Source organism: Diceros bicornis, chromosome 13, assembly GCF_020826845.1.
Source record: "Diceros bicornis minor isolate mBicDic1 chromosome 13, mDicBic1.mat.cur, whole genome shotgun sequence".
NCBI classification, from domain to species: domain Eukaryota; kingdom Metazoa; phylum Chordata; class Mammalia; order Perissodactyla; family Rhinocerotidae; genus Diceros; species Diceros bicornis.
The window spans coordinates 50164621-50187454 of NC_080752.1; the positions used below are offsets into that span (position 1 = coordinate 50164621).

Consider the following 22834-nt stretch of genomic DNA (forward strand, 5'->3'; position numbering starts at 1 on the left):
CAAGGGCAGGTGACCTTGTCCTGGTTTTCCCTACCATTGTTCAGCATGAACTCTGGAAATTAGGAAGAGAACCAGTACGTACAGAGTGTTGGACCTATGGGAGCAAGTTATACATTTCATTTTGTCTAAATACTCACTACAACTTCATGAGACAGCTAGTATTTTTTACTGTGACTGAAATTGAAGAAGCAGAGTCTCAGAGTAGTTAAGAGATCTGCCCAAGATAACATCACCCAGAAATGGCAAAGCTGGGCTTCAAAGTCAAGTCTTCCAAATCTACTCGCTCTCTGCTCTGCCAAAAGGCTTCTTGTTCGTGGCATACTGACTATAGTATGTTGGGGAATGGAAGTCCTGTATATCACCAGAAAGTCTTTTCTGATCTCCATTGTGTTCTGTTGGGCCCAAAATAGAGGAACCACATGGCAGGATGTTCCTCACACCAACAGAGGACACAGTCAGCCAAGAGAGACAGTGATTTCTGTAGTCCAGTTCAGTGATCACCTGTAGGCTAGCGCTCAAGAGTTAAGAGCCATCTCTAGTTCTGGTGGATTGCAGGATGGAGCAGCTTACTGCCTGTCACCGCTGGAGAGCTGCCTACTATGTTAGGAGTCCAGTTTGTGTATATTGAGTTTTTTAGTATTCAGAAGAGCTCTATACTGGGTCCTTTGGTAAATAATAATTTATGCTACAATTTGTTGAGTGTTTACCGTGTTCCGGAACTGTACTCAGTCCTTAAAGTGCTTTATTTAGTCCCCAACCAAACCTATGAGATTGTTAATGTTCTCCCCATTTAACATATGAGACCTGAGCCCAGGTCTGGCTCTGGATCCCAAGCTCTTAATCACACAGTGGCTGTATTGCCTGTTGTATTGCACATGGATGTTTTCTTTTTTTTTTTTTTTTTTAAGATTTTATTTATTTTATTTTTTTCCCCCCAAAGCCCCAGTAGATAGTTGTATGTCATAGCTGCACATCCTTCTAGTTGCTGTATGTGGGACTCAGCCTCAGGATGGACGGAGAAGTGGTGCCTCGATGCGCACCCGGGATCTGAACCCGGGCCACCAGCGTCGCAGCGCGCGCACTTAACCACCAAGCCACAGGGCCGGCCCGCACATGGATGTTTTCTAACTTACCTGTCTATACACAAGAGATTTTGCAGTCTCCTTCCCAGGGCTGACAGCCAAAGTCTCTTCCCTTACTTACTGTGGGGCTCTATGTACAGGGTGGACTGTACTCAAGCCAGAGCTACCTGTCCTTCTCGTTTCCTCAGGTCTGTAACATTGTGGCTGGGCAGCGCTGCATTAAGAAGCTGACCGACAACCAGACTTCGACCATGATAAAGGCTACAGCGAGGTCGGCCCCAGACAGACAGGAGGAGATCAGCCGCCTGGTCAGTGGGGCTGCAGAGAAATGTATGCTTGGTTGCTCAGTCATGGGGTCCCCTGGTAGCATAGATGCTTTTCTGCCTTGGTAGGACCCTCAGGAGAACACAAGTCTGAATTTGCTGCCTGGAACTCATAGGAATGCTCTTGCTTCTTGACTCTGTAGTACTTTGCTTCCTATCTCTTTTTTCCTTTCTGTATTACTTCCCTGTGTTATCCACTCCCCCTTACCTCATCTTCCACTTTCCCCGCTTTTTCAGGGCTATTCCTTGCCAGCCCCAGCTGCTCTTCAGGGCTTTCTCCTTGGGACCCAGAGGGTAAGCAGTATTGCCAAGCTGCTGCTCTCTTGAGCTCCTCTTTTGTCTTGCAGATGAAGAATGCCAGCTACAACCTAGATCCCTACATCCAGGAATTTGGGATCAAAGTAAAGGATGACATGACGGAGGTGACAGGGCGAGTGCTGCCGGCACCGATCTTGCAGTACGGCGGCCGGGTGAGCAGGGTCAGGGCCAGACAATATCTCTGGGGCATATGGGTCGGAGGTTGGGTTGTATAGCCCGGGGCTTTTGCCCCCTACCCACCTGGCTCTACTGAGGCTCACCTGGGCACCCCTCTGCCTATCCGCAGAACCGGGCCATTGCCACACCCAATCAGGGTGTCTGGGACATGCGGGGGAAACAGTTCTACAATGGGATTGAGATCAAAGTCTGGGCCATCGCCTGCTTCGCACCCCAAAAACAGTGTCGAGAAGAGGTGCTCAAGTAAGGAGGGTTGGATGTGTGGGTGAAAGGGTGGGAAGGACCCTAGAGCTGCCTACCTTCCCTTACGCTCAAGGGGCCAAGATTTGATCTGTAGTCTGCTCTTTGTGACTCTTGACTCTGCCCTCCTTATGCTATCTGGCTCAAACTTCTGCCTGTTCCTTCTCTGTCCATCTGTGGTCAGGAGTCTTGATAAGGAGCCATATCTGTGTCAGAGAGAATGATTTCAGAGAATGAATCTCCTAAGGGAGGCCTGAATTATTTTCTTGTTATAATTATTAACATTGATAGTAAATAGTAGTCATGATGACTATAATGTTTATGCCAATATTATACCTAATTTTATGTTCTCTCATTTCATCTTCACAGTGAGTAGTTGGTGGTATTTCCATTTTCAGGAGACTGAGGCTCAAAGAGGCTAAGTAATTTGTGCAAGGTTTGCATATCAAGAAAGTGTCAGAATTGGGATTGAATCAGGCCTGAGGTTTCAAAGCTTGTATTCCTAATTGGAAACAGAAGTTCAGCTGGTTCTCTGATCTGTCTTCTCATATGCACAGAATTTGTACACTTGGGTCCAAGTGACCTGAATTAGGTGAACATGAGTTGTAAGGGCCTCTGAGCTACCGTGGCTGAGAGGCTGGGAGTAGATGACAGCATTGAAGAACGTGATATAGCCAAATGGTTTAAAGGAACAGGTTAGGGGAGTAATGGTTTTGAGTGAGTGAATGAGTAAGTGAAGAAATCACCAACCCTTCCCCTGTAGTCTTTTTTTTTTTTTTAACAGCTTTATTGAGATATATTTGAAATACCACAAAATTCACCCATTTAAAGTGTACTGATGGGCCGGCCCCGTGGCTTAGCGGTTAAGTGCGCGTACTCCGCTACCGGCGGCCCGGGTTCGCCTCCCGGTCGCGCACCGACGCACCGCTTCTCCGGCCATGCTGAGGCCGCGTCCCACATACAGCAACTAGAAGGATGTGCAACTATGGCATGCAACTATCTACTGGGGCTTTGGGGGGAAAAAAAGAGGAGGAGGAGTGGCAATAGATGTTAGCTCAGAGCCGGTCTTTCTCAGCAAAAAGAGGAGGATTAGCACAGATGTTAGCTCAGGGCTGATCTTCCTCACAAAAAAAATAAAATTAACTATTGAAAATAAATAAATAAATAAATAAAATGTACTGCTTGGTAGTTCCTGCAGTTCTTTGAAGTGGTGGCTTCTAATTTTCTGTGCGTCTAGAATAGGGTCACTACACTCTGGGGCTGAGGAAGAGTGGGTGGAGCTGACTGCTTTGGGCAGTGGCGAGGATATTAGAGAGGTGTGCCCTGCTAGGTTCAGCTAGTCTTGGGGTTTTCATAACAATTAGTTACAGCAGCCCCTGATGAATGTGGAGACTCTAGCTGCCCTGCCCTCTTCCTCTCCTCTCCCTTCACAGATACACAACTACCGCCAACACGATTACATTTTCTCTTAAATGGGTTCCTCTTGTCTCCTTTCCTGGGTTCTTGGGATTTTAGCCCCATTTAGGCCAGGCTGCTCCTAGCCTTGGCCTAGTACTGCGGGGCTGGCCCTTAGCAATATTGGAAAGATTCCCAACTCTCTGCCTCTGTGTCACCTTGTTGGTAGCTCTATTCTCTGTGTGCTTCTCTTTTATTCCCATGTCCTCTCCTGTCCAGTTCTTTTGAGAAACAGTTCATTTTTTTGGATATTTTGGAGTACAGAAACTGATAAACCTAGATTCTCAGAGTTGGAAGGAGTTAGTTCATCAGACATCGCCTTCTCCCAATAATACCTAGCTGTAAGGGGTAAGAATGTGACTTGTATACCTGGGCCAGTGCTACCCAGTTGGATGTGTGGTTCTGGGCTAAAGATGATTTGGGAGTCTTCAGCTATGGCAGTAGATGAGATTGTCCAGGGAGAATGTGCGTAGTGAACAGAGGCTGACAGTAGAACTCCGAGAAACTAGAGAGGAAATAGAGCAAAGTTCCTAAGTGTGTATGAGGGGATGGGATCCAGAGCACAGGAAAAGGCATCCTTTCCACTGGGACAGAGTGGGAAGGATGAAGGGGGCTGTGGGGGTGGAGAAATTGGTAACGGGATGGATGAGGGAGTCCTAGGGTCAACCCTCAGAATTTTTCTTCTTGCTAAAGAGGCCCTGTTACCTCAGCTGTATCACTTTTAGGACAGGATTTCAAGACCTTCCCCATCCTCGACTTCTCTCAACATTTTGTGGCCCCCAGCACTGACACAATAGCCCAAGTGTGATCTGGTAGTAGAGAAAAGATTGGGGGGCTGGCCCCGTGGCATAGCGGTTAAGTGCACGCGCTTCACTGCTGGCGGCCTGGTTTCGGATCCTGGGTGCGCACCGATGCACCACTTGTCAGGCCATGCTGTGGTGGCGTCCCATATAAGGTAGAGGAAGATGGACATGGAGGTTGGCCTCAGGGCCCATCTTCCTCAGCAAAAAGAGGAGGATTGGCATGGATGTTAGCTCAGGGCTGATCTTCCTCACAAAAAAATAAAATTAAAAATTAAAAAAAAAAAAAGAAAAGATTGGGAATACCATTTTCCTTGAAGTAGAGACCCACTTATTAATGGAATCTAGTAATACATTGGCTTTTTTAGTAGCTACACTACAGTTGTATACAAGGTAGAGAAATGGAAGAAATACTGTTAGTAGTCCATCAGAACCCTGGCTTTGATGTACATGAAATAATGGTTAGGGCCGGCCCCGTGGCTTAGCGGTTAAGTGTGCGTGCTCCGCTACTGGCGGCCCGGGTTCGGATCCGGTCGCGCACCGACGCACCGCTTCTCCGGCCATGCTGAGGCCACGTCCCACATACAGCAACTAGAAGGATGCGCAACTACGACATACAACTATCTACTGGGGCTTTGGGGAGAACAAAGGAGGAGGATTGGCAATAGATGTTAGCTCAGAGCCAGTCTTCCTCAGCAAAAAGAGGAGGATTAGCATGGATGTTAGCTCAGGGCTGATCTTCCTCACACACACACAAAAATAATGGTTAGATTGTAGTTTTTTATTTTAACATTTATTTTGAAAAATTAAATAGAGTAATATGGCAAACACCCATGTATCCATCATCCACAGTTTTGTCATATTTATTTTATTCTTTTTTAAAAAGTAAATAAAATATTACAGGTAAAGTTGTTGTTCCTTATATCCTCCATCCTAGTCCCATTCCTCCCTTCTGATGCAGCCACTTTCATGAATTATTATAACTTTCCTATCCACTTTATATATTTTATGCACCTATATGTATATAAATGATTTTAAATTTTATGTAACAGTGTCATACCGTTTTTATCTTTCTTGTGTTTTTTTTACTAAATATGTGAAAAAAGTACTTATTTTCTTACTACATAGGCTTTTGTATCTTATCGATATTTATATGCTATATAATGACATCCCCTAAACAATTGCTTTTATTCTTTATTTGTACATTATTGCTTTTAATCTGAATGCAGGATTTTCACAAATTAGATTTCCTGCTGCTCATTTCAGTCTGTCATTATATTTATGTAGCTTGATTTTTTTTAATCTGTATGTGTGCCCTCTTCCAACTTTGTCTTCCTTTCCTAGGATAAAGCCCTAAAGCCAAAGGAAAGAAGCTTGTTTAATTATTTGCTCTCAGGCCTCAAAGAACTAGTAGGGGAGGAGGGAGCTCATTTTTACTGAGCATCTCCTGTGCTCCTATCACTGTTAGAACCTTATTTATTTTAATCTGAGCAAAGAGCCCTTCCTCTTGGGCATCTGCCTATTGCTATGGACTTAAAGCACAGGAATCAGCTGCTTGAGTGGGACAAGGTGGGAACTCTGAGCTTCCCACAGGTCCAACTTCTTTGGGCTCCCTCAGCTCTCTGCTTGTACCATTGGACCTTAGCAAGCTCTGTCTTGTCCTATTCAACTATAAATGTGTTTTTTTCACTAGCTTTGATCATATCTTATTCATCTTAGAATCTCTCATTGCCTGTCATAGTGCTAGGCACCTAAGATGGAGGCATTTGGTCAGAGGTGTTATTGTGGGACTTACTGCCTCCTGTCATGACCATACTTGTGCTGCAGGAACTTCACAGACCAGCTGCGGAAGATTTCCAAGGATGCAGGGATGCCCATCCAGGGCCAGCCTTGCTTCTGCAAATATGCACAGGGGGCAGACAGCGTGGAGCCCATGTTCCGGCATCTCAAGAACACCTACTCAGGGCTGCAGCTCATTATCGTCATCCTGCCAGGGAAGACGCCAGTGTATGGTACAGTTCTCTTGGGACAGTGATAATGATGATAGGACTCGTCTCAGGGTAGCTCCCTGGAGGCTCCTAGGGAGGACTCGGTGTGGATTCTTGGTTTTAGCCAGAGCTGTTTCTTAATGTCAGTGCTCCTCTTACTGGAGACATATCAGCCTGTATGAGCCATTGAGTCATGCCAGGTCCTGCTTACCTGCTCACACTCCCTCTCAGTAACATTTACTGGAGTCCTTTGTGTGCTAGTCTTTATGTCAGGCTGAGCTGGGCCAGATACAGAGATGGGTCAGTCCAGATTCCTATGCTTAGGTTTGTGTTGTCTATCAGCACATTATGCAGCACACCCAAGCAGAGTTTGTAGCGGTTCTATTGGTGTTCTATCGCCTGGGAATGACTTGGACTTTTCAAGAAGTTTTCTCTCTCTCCCTCTATTTTCAGAATAGGAATGATTCTATACATCTCTGGCTCACTACTTTTCTCTTACTCTCTTTTTCCTCTCCACCTCTCCTGCTTCAAAGGAAGAGGTGTCCCTCCCCTTACCTTGCTCAGCCTGTGTGTGCTCTTGTTCCTGTCCCATCCTACTACCTTTGGGTCTTCATACCCTTTAACCCTCAAACATCTTCAGATTCCCCACATTAGAGCACATTACCACCTTTAGCTTTTGTCTTCTTATTTTCTTGTTTTTCTTGATCAGACTTTTTGAGTGAGTTTTCTGCATTTTCCATATCCACTTCCTTACCAGCCGCTTACTCCTTTGCCCCTTTCATCTGTCTTACCTCTACCTTTCTCCTAAACTTCCTCTGCAGAGGGTTACCAGCGAGCTTTCTCAGTTCTCTTCTTTTGACTTCTTGCTGTTTTCTCCTGTCTCCTTAATTATTTGTGTCATTACCAAGAATGCCTGGTATCTTCCATATTTCTGTACTCTGCCCTTTTTCTGTCTTTACGTTCTAGTGAAATTCTCATCCATTTCAGTTGCTTTAGTCATCAACTACTGTTATCGTGTGTTATAACGTATTATTAAAATCTTGATCCAACCCTTGACCTCTCTGCAGCTCCTGTCTGTCCCTTTGACCTCTCTCCCTTACTTCTACAAGAGTTTACTGATTACTTACTATGTGTGAAACACTGTGCTAGATCCTGAATACATTGGTGAATAAAACAGATGTAGTCTCTGCCCTTATAAAGTGTTTTGGTGGACCATCTCTTTAGTAACTTGTCATCTTCTCCTCTGTCTACCATAAGCCCTTTTCTTTACTTCTTTCTTTCTTTGGCATCACAGTTGCTTTTGGATACCTTCATCCAAACTTTGGAGGCAGTGTGTCTTCTCTTTGCTTTACCTCCAGTGTTCTTTTTTATAGTCTTAAGATATATTTTGGGCTCTCCACGCACACTTCTCAACTTAGTTCTAACATTTCTTTTTAAGTCTTTTTTTAATAGGTTACTGGATGAGATCTTTTGTGTCTGTACTCCCCAAAAAACCTTCATTGGTCACCATTCACAAAATAAAAATTTTTAAGGGCCCTGATCTTAGTTAAACCTTTTCAGCTTTATCTTGTATTGTTCCCTTTGCTATACATGGAAAGATCACTTGTTCTGGAATTAGATTGAACTGGGTTTTAATCCTGGCTATGCCAGTTTACTGGTTTAGGTAAATTACCTAACCTTTCTGAGCCTCATGAATTAATTATATAAAAAGCAGCATCTAACACAGCACTTGGCACATGGTAGATACTCTGAATCCTCATTCCTTGTCTGTGCTTTGCAGTCTCTGGTTTTGCTTACATTGTTTGCCTTTGCCTGGAATATCTAAGTACTCATCCCCCACCTTGCCCTTAAAATTCTCGCCATCCTTTAAAGTCCCAGTTTAAGTGTACTTATTCCTGGAAGCCTTCTCTTGTCATCCCACCTAGAGGAAGAACTTGTCTCTTTCTGGATTCCTCTAGAAATTTTATCAGGCTGCTGATCACTTACTACCTTGCTTGATATTTTTGGAGCATGGAGTAGATCTGAATCTGCTCTGAAAGCTTCTTCCCTCTGCACATATACACCTAAGGGAGAGCCCTCCACTAACATGGTACTCAATAATAACTTACAGAGGGAGGTTGGTTGACCTCCATTCCATGTCTGTCTTGGGCCTTAAATTGATAACCCCAAATAAGGATGCTTTTTAGGAGAACTGCCTTGAGTAATTATCCATGTTTCTGGTTCCCTCCATTAAAGGTAGAATCCAATGTTTTGGCTTGCCTGGGAGTATAATGTAGCATGCTTGGAGAAGGCAGTGCTTACTCAGAGGATTTTTAGTTCCCTGGACTCAGTAATGTTATACCTCTCTCCAGTCTCATACCTTGATTAAGACCTTGGGTTTCTTTGACTTACATGCCGTTCCTTGATTATACCACTTGGACAGTGGGGCCATCTGCCTAGGAATTAAGCCAGCAGAAAAGAGGAGCAGTCATTTTCTTCTAAAGACACTTCACTCTCCCTCCTGGGAGGCCAAGTGATGATTAAAGCAAGGTCCAGATGCATTGTGGTTGCCCTGAGAGTATAGAAGGACATTGTCACATTTGCCCAGTTGTGATCTGGTACCATACCTCGTCCTGTCTTTAGTATTTTTAACTCCTTTGTCTATACTAAATCAATACTATCATCTTTTTTTTAGTGTAAACTTTTTATTAAAGTATAATGTACATATAGAAATCCTATGCATTCAGTTCAATGAATTTTCACAAAGTGTCACAGCAGGGTAACCAGCACCCAGTTCTAGTAGCAGAACATTACCATAGCCCCAGGCTACCAGTCACTACAACTTCCCATTAATGGTAATCACTATTATTCTGGCTTCTAGCACCATAGATTAGTTTCACCTGTCTTTGAACTTTGTATGAATGGAATCATATATTATGTACTTTTTTTGGTGTCTGGCTTCTTTCACTCAACATTGTGTTTGTGAGATTCATCCATATTTGTGTAGTTGTAGTTATGGTTTTTCCATTATATGAATATAACACAATTTATATGTATTTATCCATTCTACTGTTAATGGACATATTTGGGTTGTTTCCAGTTTTTAGTACTATAAATAATGCTTCAGTGAATATTCTTGTACATGTCCTTTGAACATATATACCTATTTCTATTGGGTGTGTATCTAGGAGGGATTTTAAGTGTACAAATTTACACTTCCGCCAGCAGTGTATGACAGTTCTAGGTACTTTACATCCTTACCAAACTTGGTATTGTCTCTTTCATTTTAGTCATTCTTGTGGGTGTTTAGTGATATTGTGTTGTGTTTTTAATTTGATTTCTCTGATGATTGATAAAGTTGAGTATCTTTTTATGTCTATTGGCTATTTCACTAACCTCTTATAAAGTGCCTAATCAAGTCTCTTCCTTTTTTTATTGACTTAACTACTTATTTCTTATTGATTTATAGGTGTTCTTTATAATTCCTTCATTTAATATGTATGTGTATTACACATATCCTCTCTGCCTTTTTGCTTTCTTAATGGGGTCTTTTGTTGAACAGAAATTTTAAATTTTAATGTAGTCCAGTTTATCAATATTTTTCCTTTTGTTTTTTCTTTTTTCTTTTCTTTCTTTCTTTCTTTTTTTTTTTGAGGAAGATTAGCCCTGAGCTAACATCTGTTGGCAATCCTCCTCTTTTTCTGAGGAAGATTGGCCCTGGGCTAACATCCATGCCCATCTTCCTCTACTTTAAATGTGGGATGCCTGCCACAGCATGGCTTGATAAGTGGTGCGTAGGTCCATGCCCAGGATCTGAACCTGCGAACCCTGGGCCACCAAAGTGGAGCGCACCAACCTAACCACTACGCCACCGGGCTGGCCTCTCAATATTTTTCCTTTATGGTTAGTACTTTCTGTGTCCTATTTAAGAAGTCCCAAGGTCATGAAGATACCAGTCTATGTTTTCTTTTAAATGTTTTTTTTTTTTTAAACCTTTCACATTTAGAACTAGTCTGGCTCTACCAGAAACTCTGTTCTTTTCTCTTCCCTGGCAGTAGTTCCTCTGCTGGTGCAAAGCCTAGAATCTCAGCCTCCTGCCCACACCTAGAATCACCAGATGTACCCAGGGTAAAAGCAGCTGCAGAAGATAGCTTACCTCTGTGAGATTCTCTCCCTCTCTGGAGTTTTAGCCCCTCCAGTTCCTGTTGTCTCAGCACCTCTCTGCAGCCTTCAAAAAGATGATTTGTCTATTTTATCTTGCTTTTCTGAATGTTCTCTGCAGAAGTACTGATTTGCCACTAATTACTCTGTCTTTCTTGGAGGTGGAAGTGATCCCGTTAGCTTTTTAGACATGCTCAAGCTTCTCCCATTGAAAACATACCAAACCCTTCATTGATCCTACATCTCCTTCTTGGTACTTTATATCATCAAAATAGTTTTTGCCTCTATGCATTTATTTTTTGCCTTGATATCACTAAATCCAAAGGACATTTCTGATTTCTCATTTTACCTGATTTCTTAGCAGCATTTGACTTTGTTGAACACTTGCATTTTCTTGAAACACTCTCATTCTTCTCTTGACATTCATAATACAACAATGTCTTGATCTTCCTCCTAGTTCTTTGGATTTTTCTGCTTTGCAGACTGATCTTCCTGTTCTGCAAGTATTGGGAGTTCCTCAAGATTCAGGTCTAAGCTCTCTTCTCTTTCTTTTCACTCTGTTCTTTTCCTTGGTGATCTCATCAAGATCACGCCTTTAGTTACTCCCTGTACTTAAATATCTCACAAATGTGTATCTCCATTTCAGACTACTCTTGAGCTTCCAACTACTGTACCCAGTTTCCTTGTTGATATCCTCACTGGGATGACCAAAAAGCACTTCAAACTCAAAATGTCTCAAAAAAAGGATTTGTAATCTATCTAATTCTGTTATGAAAGTTAGAAACTCAGAAGTTATCCATAAAAGTTCTTTTCCCTTACTCACATATATAGCCTCTGAGTCTCTTAAATATTTTTTGAATCTGTTTGTTGCTCTCCATCTTGACAACTGCCTTCTTAATATAAGCTACTCTGATTTCTTCCCTAAATCAGTCTAATGACCACATTCTTTCTGTCACACCATGCTTCCTTTGCTCTTGTTTTTAGTTACTTTGGCCCTTCAGTTTCTCAAATATATGCTGCTATCTCCTATCAGAGTGCATTTTTGCATGCTGTTCCCTCTGCCTGGAATGCTCTCTCCCAAACTCCTTCTCTTCTAAGTCCTTTTCTACCTTTAGATTTCAGTTCAATCATTACTTACTCAATCCTTTCCTGGCTAGGTTCTTGCCCCCTGTTATATGCTCTCATAGCTCTGTGAAGTTTTCTGTTGTAGCATTTATCATTGTTGTACTTTTCATAATTTTTAAAATTAGTGCTAGATAGTAAACACTACAAGAGTAGGGACCCTATGTGTTTCTGGTCACCATTGTGTTCCCTAGCACCTCGTATACTACCTGGCATCTAGTAGGAATTCAGTAAGTATTTGTTGAATGCACTAACCAGTTTTCTCCCTGCTCGTAGCTGAGGTGAAACGTGTTGGAGATACACTCTTGGGAATGGCTACACAGTGTGTGCAAGTGAAGAACGTGGTCAAGACCTCACCTCAGACTCTGTCCAACCTCTGCCTGAAGATCAATGTTAAACTTGGTGGCATTAACAACATCCTAGTCCCACACCAGCGGTATGAACTCTATTGCCCTCTTAGCCTTGTCAAGCTAGGTACCATGCTGGGGATTGATGAGAAGATAGGACCCTGACCAGGACCAAAGTGGGTGCTCGATGGTGCCAGGAAGAGAAGACCCAACTCCTCACCGTTTGTTTTCTCTTCCTTATTCAGCTCTGCCGTCTTTCAGCAGCCAGTAATATTCCTGGGAGCAGATGTTACACACCCCCCAGCAGGGGACGGGAAAAAACCTTCTATCACAGCAGTGAGTGATACTCTGCAACTTCCTCATAAGGTTCTCCTCTTAGCTCTGAGCCCCCAAGACTACGTGTGATTTCCTTCCCTCAACTCTGGTGCTTGACCCCTCATAAGATCTTTTCCTTTTAGCTGATTATCCTCATTAGCCACTCCCTTGGTATCTTCACAAAACTAACTCTGTATGGTGTCTTTTTTCCAGAGAAAGTACTGAGAGTGTAGGCTGTGGCCAGAGACTTGGCCCAGTCTTGATCACTCTTGCTCTGTGGTGGAGTTTCTCTCTTTCTCTCTGCATGCTCCCTTTCGGAATATGGGAGTGACTATCTCTCTTCTCTGAAATCCCTTATAAGGGAGTTACTTCATTGCTGGGACTGTCCTTTCCTCTTCCCCATCCCTACCCCTGATCTACCTAGTAGATTAGATGTGTCTCCAGTTCCTCTCCTGACTTCTCTGCTCCCTGTCCCCTAGAGGCTTCCAAATTGCTATAGGGATCAGGCCTTCCTTCCCACTTCTCTTTACCCAACCCTCACATTTCTCTAGGCAGACCGGGCTTATCTCACTAAATGCAAGGAAACCATGTACTGTGCCTATCCCTATTTTCCTTGTGGCCATCCATCCTAGGCTCTGGCCACTGTCCTCTTTGAAAATGATGTTACTTCCACCACCTGCAAGAATGCTCTTCACCACAGTTCCTGGGTAGATTAGCACTTTACTTGAAAAAAGGACAAACTTGTGGCTGGATGAGGTCATTCTTTGAGCTAGTAGTGCTAAACCTTCACGTGCCGTTCTGCAAGGGATAGGAAAATCAAATTTATCGAGTACCTACTGTGGGCTAGGCCCTGTGCAGGGTGCTCTATGTGTACCACAACAGCACTGCAAACAGGTAGTAGTATTTCCATTTGAGAGGAAGAAAAAGAAGATCAGATGAATTAAGTAACTTTTGCATGAGTGGTAGAACAGAGATTGAAACTAGGGCTCATTGAATTTAAAACCCTGCTCATTCGATTGCATAGTTTTCTTGCTAAGAAGCCTTTCCCCAAACCCACAGCCTGGGACAGTGTTGGGAGGATGGAGGTTCTGGGGGTTGATCCTGCCTCTTTGATTGTCAGGTGGTAGGCAGTATGGATGCACACCCCAGCCGTTACTGTGCTACTGTGCGGGTTCAGCGACCACGGCAAGAGATCATTGAAGATTTATCCTACATGGTGCGTGAGCTGCTTATCCAGTTCTACAAGTCCACCCGCTTCAAGCCTACCCGCATCATCTTCTACCGAGATGGGGTTCCTGAAGGCCAGCTCCCCCAGGTAGGGCCCACAGTAGCTGGAGAAAACCTTCACATTGAGGTCAGAGGGCCTAATGGTAGCAGAGAGTACTGCTACCTTTTCTAAGCTGTTGGCACTGGGAGGTGCTACTTCTTAGGGAGCTTTGCTAAATGGCTTGGGAGCAGAGATCACAACTGAGAGATAACGTGTATAAGCATCTATAGACCTTTCTTCTTGTAACAGAAAACCCTCAGTGCCTATTTACTAGTTGATTCGTGTTGAAGACTGATTCTTTAGACCAGTGGTTCTCAAACTTCAACATGCATCAAGATCTCCTGGAGGGCTTGTTAAAACAGTTTGTAGGGCTTTATCCTTAAAATATCTTATTCAGTGAGTCTAGGATGGGGCCCTAGAATTTGTAATTCTGACAAGTTCCTAGGTGATGCTGTTGGTGCGGAGGCCACACTTTGAGAACCACTGCTGTTGACCTTCATTCGTGATGTTTCTCGTACTCTTTCTCCCTGCCCCAAGCCTTCATATTCTGTTGTTTAGGGTACTAAACTGGTCTTCTTGACTACTATTTAATAGTAATAAAACTACCATTTATTGGGTACCTCTTATGTGCCATGAACTGTGCTAAGCACTTCATATGTGTTCTATTTAATGCTTACAATAGCCCTATGAAATAATTATTCTTATTCCATTTGACGGGTGAGGAAATGGAGGCTTGGAAATGTTAAATGATTTCTTCAATGTCACCCAAGCTAATAAGTGGTGGAACTGGGATTCAGACAAATTGGTCTGATTCCAAAGTCCATGCTCTTAACCTTTATGCTCAGTTTTCTTCAAGTCATCCAGTGTTTCCTAAAATACCAGATAAATTTATCCTGTCCCTTCTCTGTTCAGAAATGTCTAGTGGCATCACATAGCCTTGGGTTAAAATTCAAACTGCTTAGCAAAGCAATCAGCAGTTATTAAGCCCCTGCTAGGTTTTCTATGCTTTTACTTAATTGTCTGCTTTAGTCTTCACAACAGCTTTGTGAGGCTGGTCTTATGAGTAACTTTAGTAGAAGTGGAGAAAATGAGACTTAGAGGGGTTAAGTAACTTGCTCAAGGTAATACAACTAGATAAAATTTGGGTTTAAACCTAGTTGTAATTGATTTCAAATTCTTTCTACTTCTGTCATACAGTTTTGACTCCCTGCATCTGACATCCAAGGCCACAAAGCACCTATTGCCTATGGTTATTTACCTGTGGCTGCTTCTTCAGCTGGTCCATTTTTTTTTATAATTCTGCTTCTTTGTAAGACTGAATTCATATACTTTCTCTGCACCTGTTTCTGAACTGTATCTGCTCTTCTCTGGTGGTCCCACCCCTGTCTGCTCTTAGAGCTCACTGGGGAGCTCCCGTTATCCTCCTGATCCTTTAATTGACCTTACTTTGGGCATTGTGATTTTAGTGATTTCTCTGTGAACCTTAGTTCTGTGTCTTGATGTTAGGTCTCTTTATGCATAGGAACTAGGTGAGTATTCTCTGCTGATGCCAAGGCTCCCAGACAAGGTTTTATAGGAACATATCAGGTGAACTGAGTATAAGGGTGATTTTGGTGGGAAGGTCCTATCGTCTCTAATGGTTGGGTGTCAGCTTATAAAGGGATGCTGAACAAAAGCCATATTACAAGTGGCAACCCCTTAGTTCAGAAAGACTTGTGAACTCAGGAGGAGCTGTATGTCTCTTTGTCTTCTTCCTCACCCTGTGCCTAGATCCTCCACTATGAGCTGCTGGCCATTCGTGATGCCTGCATCAAACTGGAAAAGGACTACCAGCCTGGGATCACTTATATTGTGGTGCAGAAACGTCATCACACCCGCCTTTTTTGTGCTGACAAGAATGAGCGAGTGAGTAAGGGACTGAAGAAGCCACCCATACCTCATCCTGTCTCCTTTCTCTTAATATGGAAGGAGCCCTTGAGATAAAATCAGGGGATTTAGTCCTTGCCCTATCCATCCTCCCTGACCCCTTTCTTCCCCCTAGCTCTTGTGGTCATTCCTCTACCACTTCCTTCCCTTTGTTCCCCTCTTCTCCCCTCCTTCCCTTATACTTCCTCTCCCTCCTCCTAGTGCCCTGGCCTATAGACCCCATATATAGACCAGCTCCCAGAGAAGGGAAAGGGAACTACCATTTATTGAACTTCTCCTATGTGCCAGACACTGTACAAGGCGTCTTCCTCACAGCAGCCCTGTGAGGTAGGTACTATTATTATCTCCAGTTTAACCTCAGAAAGGTTAAATGACTTGCTAAGATCACACAACTAATAAATGGTGAAACCAGCACTTAAACACAGGTCCGTGTGACTTTAGAAGCCCATTATTTCAAGACCTGGTATCCTCTGGGAACAGCAACTTCTCCTTTACTCTTGGGATTCTGGTGGAGTCAGAGTAGAATTGAGTTGGGGCCCTTAGTTAGGGCCAGGCAGGTCTTGGGATCTTGGTTGTCTTTGTCTCTATACAGATTGGGAAGAGTGGTAACATCCCAGCTGGGACCACTGTGGACACCAACATCACCCACCCATTTGAGTTTGACTTCTATCTGTGCAGCCACGCAGGCATCCAGGTAGCTGGGCTATGTCCTGGGGTTTCAATGGGTCACAGATTAGTTGATTATTCCCACTGCCTCTAGAATATATCGCTGAGTGGCATTCAAATCAGTATTATTCTCTTAATAAGCCCTTAGTGCACTTGAACAGAAGTGTACTTTGAGCATCTTAGGCAGGTTGCCCCTAAGAAGGGTGCTTTATGACTTAGGTGGCTTTGTGCCTGCCTGTTCATGGGTGGGTCTTCCAGCCCAGCCATACTCTTAACAGTGATCCTGTTCCTTATCATCAGCCATCCCCTCTGCCCAACCTGGGGCCCCTCACCTTCCTATCTTCCCAGGGCACCAGCCGACCATCCCATTACTATGTCCTTTGGGATGACAACCGTTTCACAGCGGATGAGCTCCAGATCTTGACGTACCAGCTGTGCCACACTTATGTACGATGCACACGCTCCGTCTCTATCCCAGCACCTGCCTACTATGCCCGCCTGGTGGCTTTCCGGGCACGATACCACCTAGTGGACAAGGAACATGACAGGTGAGGCCTGGAATGAGGCTGGCTTCCTTTTTGCTTCAGCCTCTGGTACCAGATCCTCTCAACTTTCCTTAGGTAGAAGGAAATGGGTATTGTCCAATTTGGTGTCCTTGGGCTCACTTGCCCAAATCCGGGTTGGGATTTTCTCTTAAGTTGGTATGGGAATTGGTACCCTAGGGATGGGGGGAAGGATTAGCAGCAGGTCAGTTCACCAGGAAGGATTTCTTTCATTTTTCCTTTTCAGTGGAGAGGGGAGCCACATATCGGGGCAGAGCAATGGGCGGGACCCCCAGGCCCTGGCCAAAGCCGTGCAGGTTCACCAGGATACTCTGCGCACCATGTACTTCGCTTGAAGGCAGAACGCTGTTACCTCACTGGATAGAAGAAAGCTTTCCAAGCCCCAAGAGCTGTGCTGCCCAAATCCAGAAGAAGCAGGGAGGGAGGTGGGATACAGAGGAGTGCAGAAGGCCTTGTTTCCTTCTACATTGGGGGCAAAAGGGTAGGGAACAGGGCCAGTAAGCCAGACCACCAGCCAGAAATCTCTGATATCCACCTCATGCCCCCCACTCCTCACCCCATCTTGTCACATCTGGCCCTGACCCCACTGGACCAAGAGGGGCAGCACCGGTGCCCACCATACACACAGGTGTCTCATGTGACTCACAGTGCTAAAGACTCATGCCTCACAGCTTGGTAAGGTCGGCTCTGCAGCCCTGCGGACAAAAGCTGGTAGGTTTGGGTATGATACTTTAGATGGGAAAATGAGGGGCTTGAGAAATTGGGTGGGAGGAGGGAAGGATTTTTTAGGAGCCTTAATCAGAAAAGGTCTAGATTTGTTTAAGAAGAAAAACGAAACCAGACCCAGATCAATATTTTAGGATACTAGGTGTTTTAATGGGTTGAGAATCCAGTTTGTAGGAAGATTTTTAATGCTAATGGTTTTGGTTGCTCCTCCCCCAGCTGCCACCCGCCTTTCCCTTACTCCTCTCTCTCCACCTTTTCTACCCCACTTTACACCTCCTCCTTGACAGACATCCAGCCCTAGTAAGACTTAAGGCACTATGGCACTTAGCTCTGAAGTGACATGACCCTGTCTTCCTTCCGCCTGCTGGTGGGTAACCAGTGCCTTCCCTGTAACGGTAATGCTGCAGAACTGCAACCTTTTGTACCTTTCTTTGGGGGGATGGGGTGGGGGTGGGAGAGGAGGTAGGTGGGGAAGAAATATCCCCAACCCAACAAGCCTCCAGCCAGAGCGCCAGCTATTTTGCATTTGAAGGAATTGACTTCCATATTCATTGAGCTTTTAAAAAGATAACCTCAAGATGGTTAAAATCCATTGACATTTGCACTTTCAGACATGACAAGTCCCAGAGCTGCTGAGATGACTGGCCCATGGCCTTTCCGCTTATGCCTCCTTTTCTCCCTGTTCCCCCTACCTCTCCACCTACCTGGGTCTGGAGTTACTTTCATAACATTTCTCACTCTGGCTTCTTTTTTTCCCTGATGGTCAAGTCTCTTATGTTTCAATATTTCTTAACTGGGGCATCTTATAACAAACAATCCTTAGGTCTAAAATAAGAAAAAAGAACAAAAGCTAAATGTTATTTTTATACCATAACTTGAGTCTATTGCCAAAATCTGGAAATCCTTCCTATGCCCAATGAGTTTACATCCCAGAAACATTGAGCCATCAGAAGGAACTATGTACGTGACTTGTTCTTTGGCCTGGCTAGGTAGGGGGGGTAGTTATCTCCCCAAGGTGGGGCTCAGGCTCCATCCTTCCTCTGTGCAGATAATACCTTTTTCTTGCTACAGGCTCCCTCCTCTGCACTTCCCTGCACTGTTTCCTGCAAGTACATCTTCCCTTCTGGACTATCCTCTGATGCTTTGGCTCATCCCAGATTCCAGTATGTCCTTGGGACAGGCTAGGGGATTTTGCTGCTCCCTATTGCTTCTGTTTACACAAATGAATTTTTCCTGGTTTCCCACTAGGGCATGTGAGTGGGTGGCATGGGCTTTTTTTTTCTTTTCTTTTTTTGGTCTCCCTGGATAGAGATGGGGTTTGGCTGTCTTGCAGAACTGGAAAAGTAGGGGGTTCTAGCTTGGTGTCTGCTGGCCTTGAGGCAAGGCCCCCTCTTTCCTTGACTGTTTATTTTTTCCTGTCCCACTGCTTGGGATGAGGAGTTGCAGCTTCAGTGCAGAAATTCCTCTTTTTGAGGAGCCTGGGCTTGGGTTTGCCCTAGTCTGGTGATGAAGCCATGACACTTTAGACCTAGCTCAGGCTTAGAGGCCAGCCGGAGGAAGGCCGGTCTGAATCCGGGCCTGTGCAGTTAGAGCTACCATTTCCCCTCCCCAGCAGCCCTTGTACAGACCCAGATTTGCTATGCAAAACAGTCTATCCCAGGTTCTGTTCTGGTTGGCTACTTTGTTCAGCGACTTCACAAAACGTAGCACAAACATTGATTATGGAGAAGGCATCAGGACTGTTGAGTAACTCCTCCTTTACTTCTTTCCTACTGGCTACAGCATGGGGTGCCCCATGGGCACAGCCCAGCTGAAGAACAGAATGGAGGGCTCTGGGAGGAGGCAGCTCACTGGAGAGCCTACATTCCTTACACAAGTGCCTAAAGAGAGTGATGCCAACACTCCATCTACCCTGTCCATCGCCTTCATATACTGTCTACTTCGTGTTCAGTCACCCTTTGGGGAGGGGAGCTCTTTTGGAACAGTGGGCTCTGCATGCTCTCTTCTTGGGTGCATTTTGGGGCTGGGATCAGGGCACTGTTTCTGGAGGGTCCAGTCATTCACCAGCATTTGCAAATGTCCATAGGGAGCTGGTGGTAGCCACCTACTCTCAGCAACAAGTTTGTGTTCTCTCCTTTTTCTCTCTTTGCCTCACTCTCTCCAATTGGGTTTTGAGCTGGGGCTTGAAATGCATTTTTTAGCCCTTTGGCATTGCACATGGCGTTCAAGAAATAAAAGCAAGAGAAGCAGCTTGGGCAATGGCAAGAAAATGACTTCTTACTCTGCTTTTTTTTTTTTAATCTTTGAGACTTGAGAAATATCCTTGACCTTGAGGATTATTCTTGTTTGAAAGGTGGTGCATGCAGATTGATAACTGGTGTTGGCAACAAGCTTAGGCTTTTATGGATTTAGTTTAACTGGTGCTTCTTACCCAAGCTCTGAGGAAACACTGGGGAGACCCCAGCCTCATCCTCTTAGGTCTCTTGTTCCCTTCATTCCACTCCTTTGCCTTCCTTTTCCTCTTCTCTCTTTCCCTGGCTTCTTTTTCCTTTTTTCTATTCACTCAGCTTGCTTGCTGGCCTGCCTGCCTGTCTGCCTATATGATGATGAATTCTGTGCATGGCTACAATGATCCTACTGTTAGCTGGCAAGGTCAGGCTTAGCTCGTTGGCTGCAGAAGACGAGGAATCTGTTCTCCTAGCCCAGTGATGTCCTTTCTGGGCTGGACTGCCCTCAAGCTTACATGAGGGTAGAGCAGCAGGCCTACCCAAATGGCATGAAATCAGGGGGCTTCTGGCAACTTCCACACCTGTCCATTCCTTGGAGTTGGTTCCTCTCATTGCTTTTTCCATTTCTCTCTACCTGGGGCTTCCCTTCTCTGAGAATTTCCTAGGGTTAAGCTACTTGGGTATCCGGGGTTGGAGGGTTAGAGAATGGACATGGGGGAAGAAGAGAGTGATGGGAAGAAAATGGAGAGAATTTGGATAAAAGGTGGGAAAGGAGAGCACTGCTCATTGATCATTTTTCTAGTCCAGCCTGACCCATTGGGGGTTGAGGTGCTATTGCTGGCCTCTGGGGATAAGCCTGGGGCTGTTGTTGCTGGGAACTTAGGCTTAGAATAATGCTGAAGAAGAAGGTACCTAAAAGTGTGAAACCTCCCTAAAAAGCTCCTGGTTCCTACCTACTAGATAGCTTCTCTGTGGCCTCCTCTTTGGCCAAGCAACAGTGTTCTTGGATAGTCTTCTTTTTCTGATCCAGAATTCTGTAAATGAGGCTAGCACTCAAGATGGGCAGCCAAGGGGACACTTTGACTTCTTAGCTGGCCCACAGGACGTCTGCAAGGCTGGTGGGACAGTGTTTTAGACCTGGCATCATGTGTAACAAAGAAGGATGGAAGTTCCTTCCCCTTCAGGGTAGAAAGTCATCTCAAACTAGCCAAAATGCAGTTTTGGAAACTACATCGGGGGGAGTTATTTTTATTTATATTTACTGGGCTTAGGCCAATTCAGGATGGTAGCTGGGATGCCTTCCTTCTTAAAGTCTGATCATGGCAGGGATATGCAGGGCACTCTTTCCTATTTGGCCTTCTAAGCAGATTGGGGTAAAGGGATTCTCTGGTTTTCTCTTTCCCCCCATTTATTAGGACTTGCCTTCTCCCTGGGCAGGGAGGGAGGCTAGGTTGGTGCTCTCCTCTTACTCTACTCCTACTGACTTAGAACCTCTGGCTGCTGTTTGGGAGCCCATGAAAGGGAGTGGAGGGAATGGGCTAAAAACAAAACAAAAAAACCAGAATAAGGTGGGGAAGGCAGATTTCCTTCTTTAAAAAGGAAAATAGGAAACCCTCCAAGGATTGTGCAAGTAAAGACAATGTGTCGAATGCACTGAGTCCCCTGGTGTAGTAGCAATAAGGAAAAATGAAATGACTTTCCTGTGCACACAGTCCAACCTGATTGGTGTGTGATGTTGGCACTTAGCAGCCGTCTGGTGGGCGTGTGTGACTACTCTGGGTTTCACATTAGTTTCTAAACTTTTTATCCCTCTCAAGTCCAGCATGGATGGGGAAATGTCCCTGGAGCCCCACAGCTGTGTACTTGTTTGCATTTGTTTCCCTTTGAGACTTGTGTTTGTGTCCTGCTTTGAGCTGTACCTTGTCCAGTCCATTGTAAAATTATCCCAGCAGCTGTAATGTACAGTTCCTTCTGAAGCAAGCAACAACAGCAGCACAATTCTGTGTTTTATAAAGACAACAGTGGCTTCTATTTCTAAAGTGCGGTCTGTCTCTCTCTCTTTTTTTTTCCCATTAGCAAAGCAAACTGTTGGGATTAATTATATCTCTGATAAATTTTAGGTTAGAATAGTAGATTGTTACAAGAGCAGAACCATCACTTCTAAAGAAGGAAAGTGGATAAAACAAATTCCAGAGAGTTGAAACTGTGGATTTTATGTAATCATAACCTCACAGGGCCTCCATTTATTCTTCATTCAACAAACATGCAAAGCGCTGTGTCCAGCAGCATTTGGGGAAAGAGGTCAGGCACGGTTCAAAAACGAGGAAAACAGTGTCTCTCTCTTTAAGGAGCTTAAAGTTTGGTGGGGGATATGAGTAGCCAAATGGTCCCCTGGTATAGGAGAGAGATGATGAGGGACTGAAACAAGGCTATAGGGCTATAGCAGTGAAGATAGAGAGGAAAGGGCAGATTTGAGAGACACTCAGGCGGTAAAATTAATAGGACTCAATGGATGATGGAAGGAGAAGAGAGAAGTAGAGGCTAATGCCCAGGTTTCTGCTTGAACAAGTGAGTATATTGGGATGTTCCTCTAACCAAGATTGAGGGAAAGGGGAAACTAGAAGGAAGGTGATGAATTTTGTGAATAAAGACAATTAGCCTTGTATAAACTGAATTTTGAGCTTCCCATGGGGCAACGAGGTTAAGGTTTCCAGTAAACACTTACGTTTTGGTGCTCAAGGAAGTCTACAAAACTGCAGTTATAGATATGGAATTACTCATTTGGATGGTAGTTACAGCCATAGGAATCCACGGACATGCACAAGATGGCTTAGAAAAAGAGTAGAGCAAGAGAAACATAGTGTACAGCTCTAGGAAACACAATTTAAGGGATGAGGGGGGGGAAGCAGAGCCTAAGATGACTGTCAAATAACTAGTAGAGACCTTGTATATATATATTTTTTTGTGTGAGGAAGATCAGCCCTGAGCTAACATCCATGCTAATCCTTCTCTTTTTGATGAGGAAGACCGGCTCTGAGCTAACATCTATTGCCAATCCTCCTTTTTTTTCCCCAAAGCCCCAGTAGATAGTTGTATGTCATAGTTGCACATCCTTCTAGTTGCTGTATGTGGGATGCGGCCTCAGCATGGC

At 44.4% G+C, this 22834-nt stretch overlaps 1 protein-coding gene across 4 annotated transcripts in view; it reads left to right on the forward strand.

Annotated features, from left to right (window-relative positions):
* AGO1 (argonaute RISC component 1) overlaps positions 1-21722 on the forward strand; it is a 35574-nt gene extending 13852 nt beyond the window's left edge. The window contains exons 9-19 of one of the 4 annotated variants that reach the window (XM_058553663.1): positions 1271-1390; positions 1753-1884; positions 2010-2143; positions 6223-6407; positions 11922-12081; positions 12238-12328; positions 13428-13622; positions 15345-15479; positions 16093-16194; positions 16515-16714; positions 16956-21722. In XM_058553663.1, coding sequence (XP_058409646.1) covers positions 1271-1390; positions 1753-1884; positions 2010-2143; positions 6223-6407; positions 11922-12081; positions 12238-12328; positions 13428-13622; positions 15345-15479; positions 16093-16194; positions 16515-16714; positions 16956-17064 — 1563 coding nt within the window. In that variant the 3' untranslated portion in view covers positions 17065-21722. The remainder of the gene's footprint in view (positions 1-1270; positions 1391-1752; positions 1885-2009; positions 2144-6222; positions 6408-11921; positions 12082-12237; positions 12329-13427; positions 13623-15344; positions 15480-16092; positions 16195-16514; positions 16715-16955) is intronic. The other 3 variants (XM_058553664.1, XM_058553665.1, XM_058553667.1) reach the window with 3 other exon arrangements.
* Positions 21723-22834: the final 1112 nt, after the last annotated feature.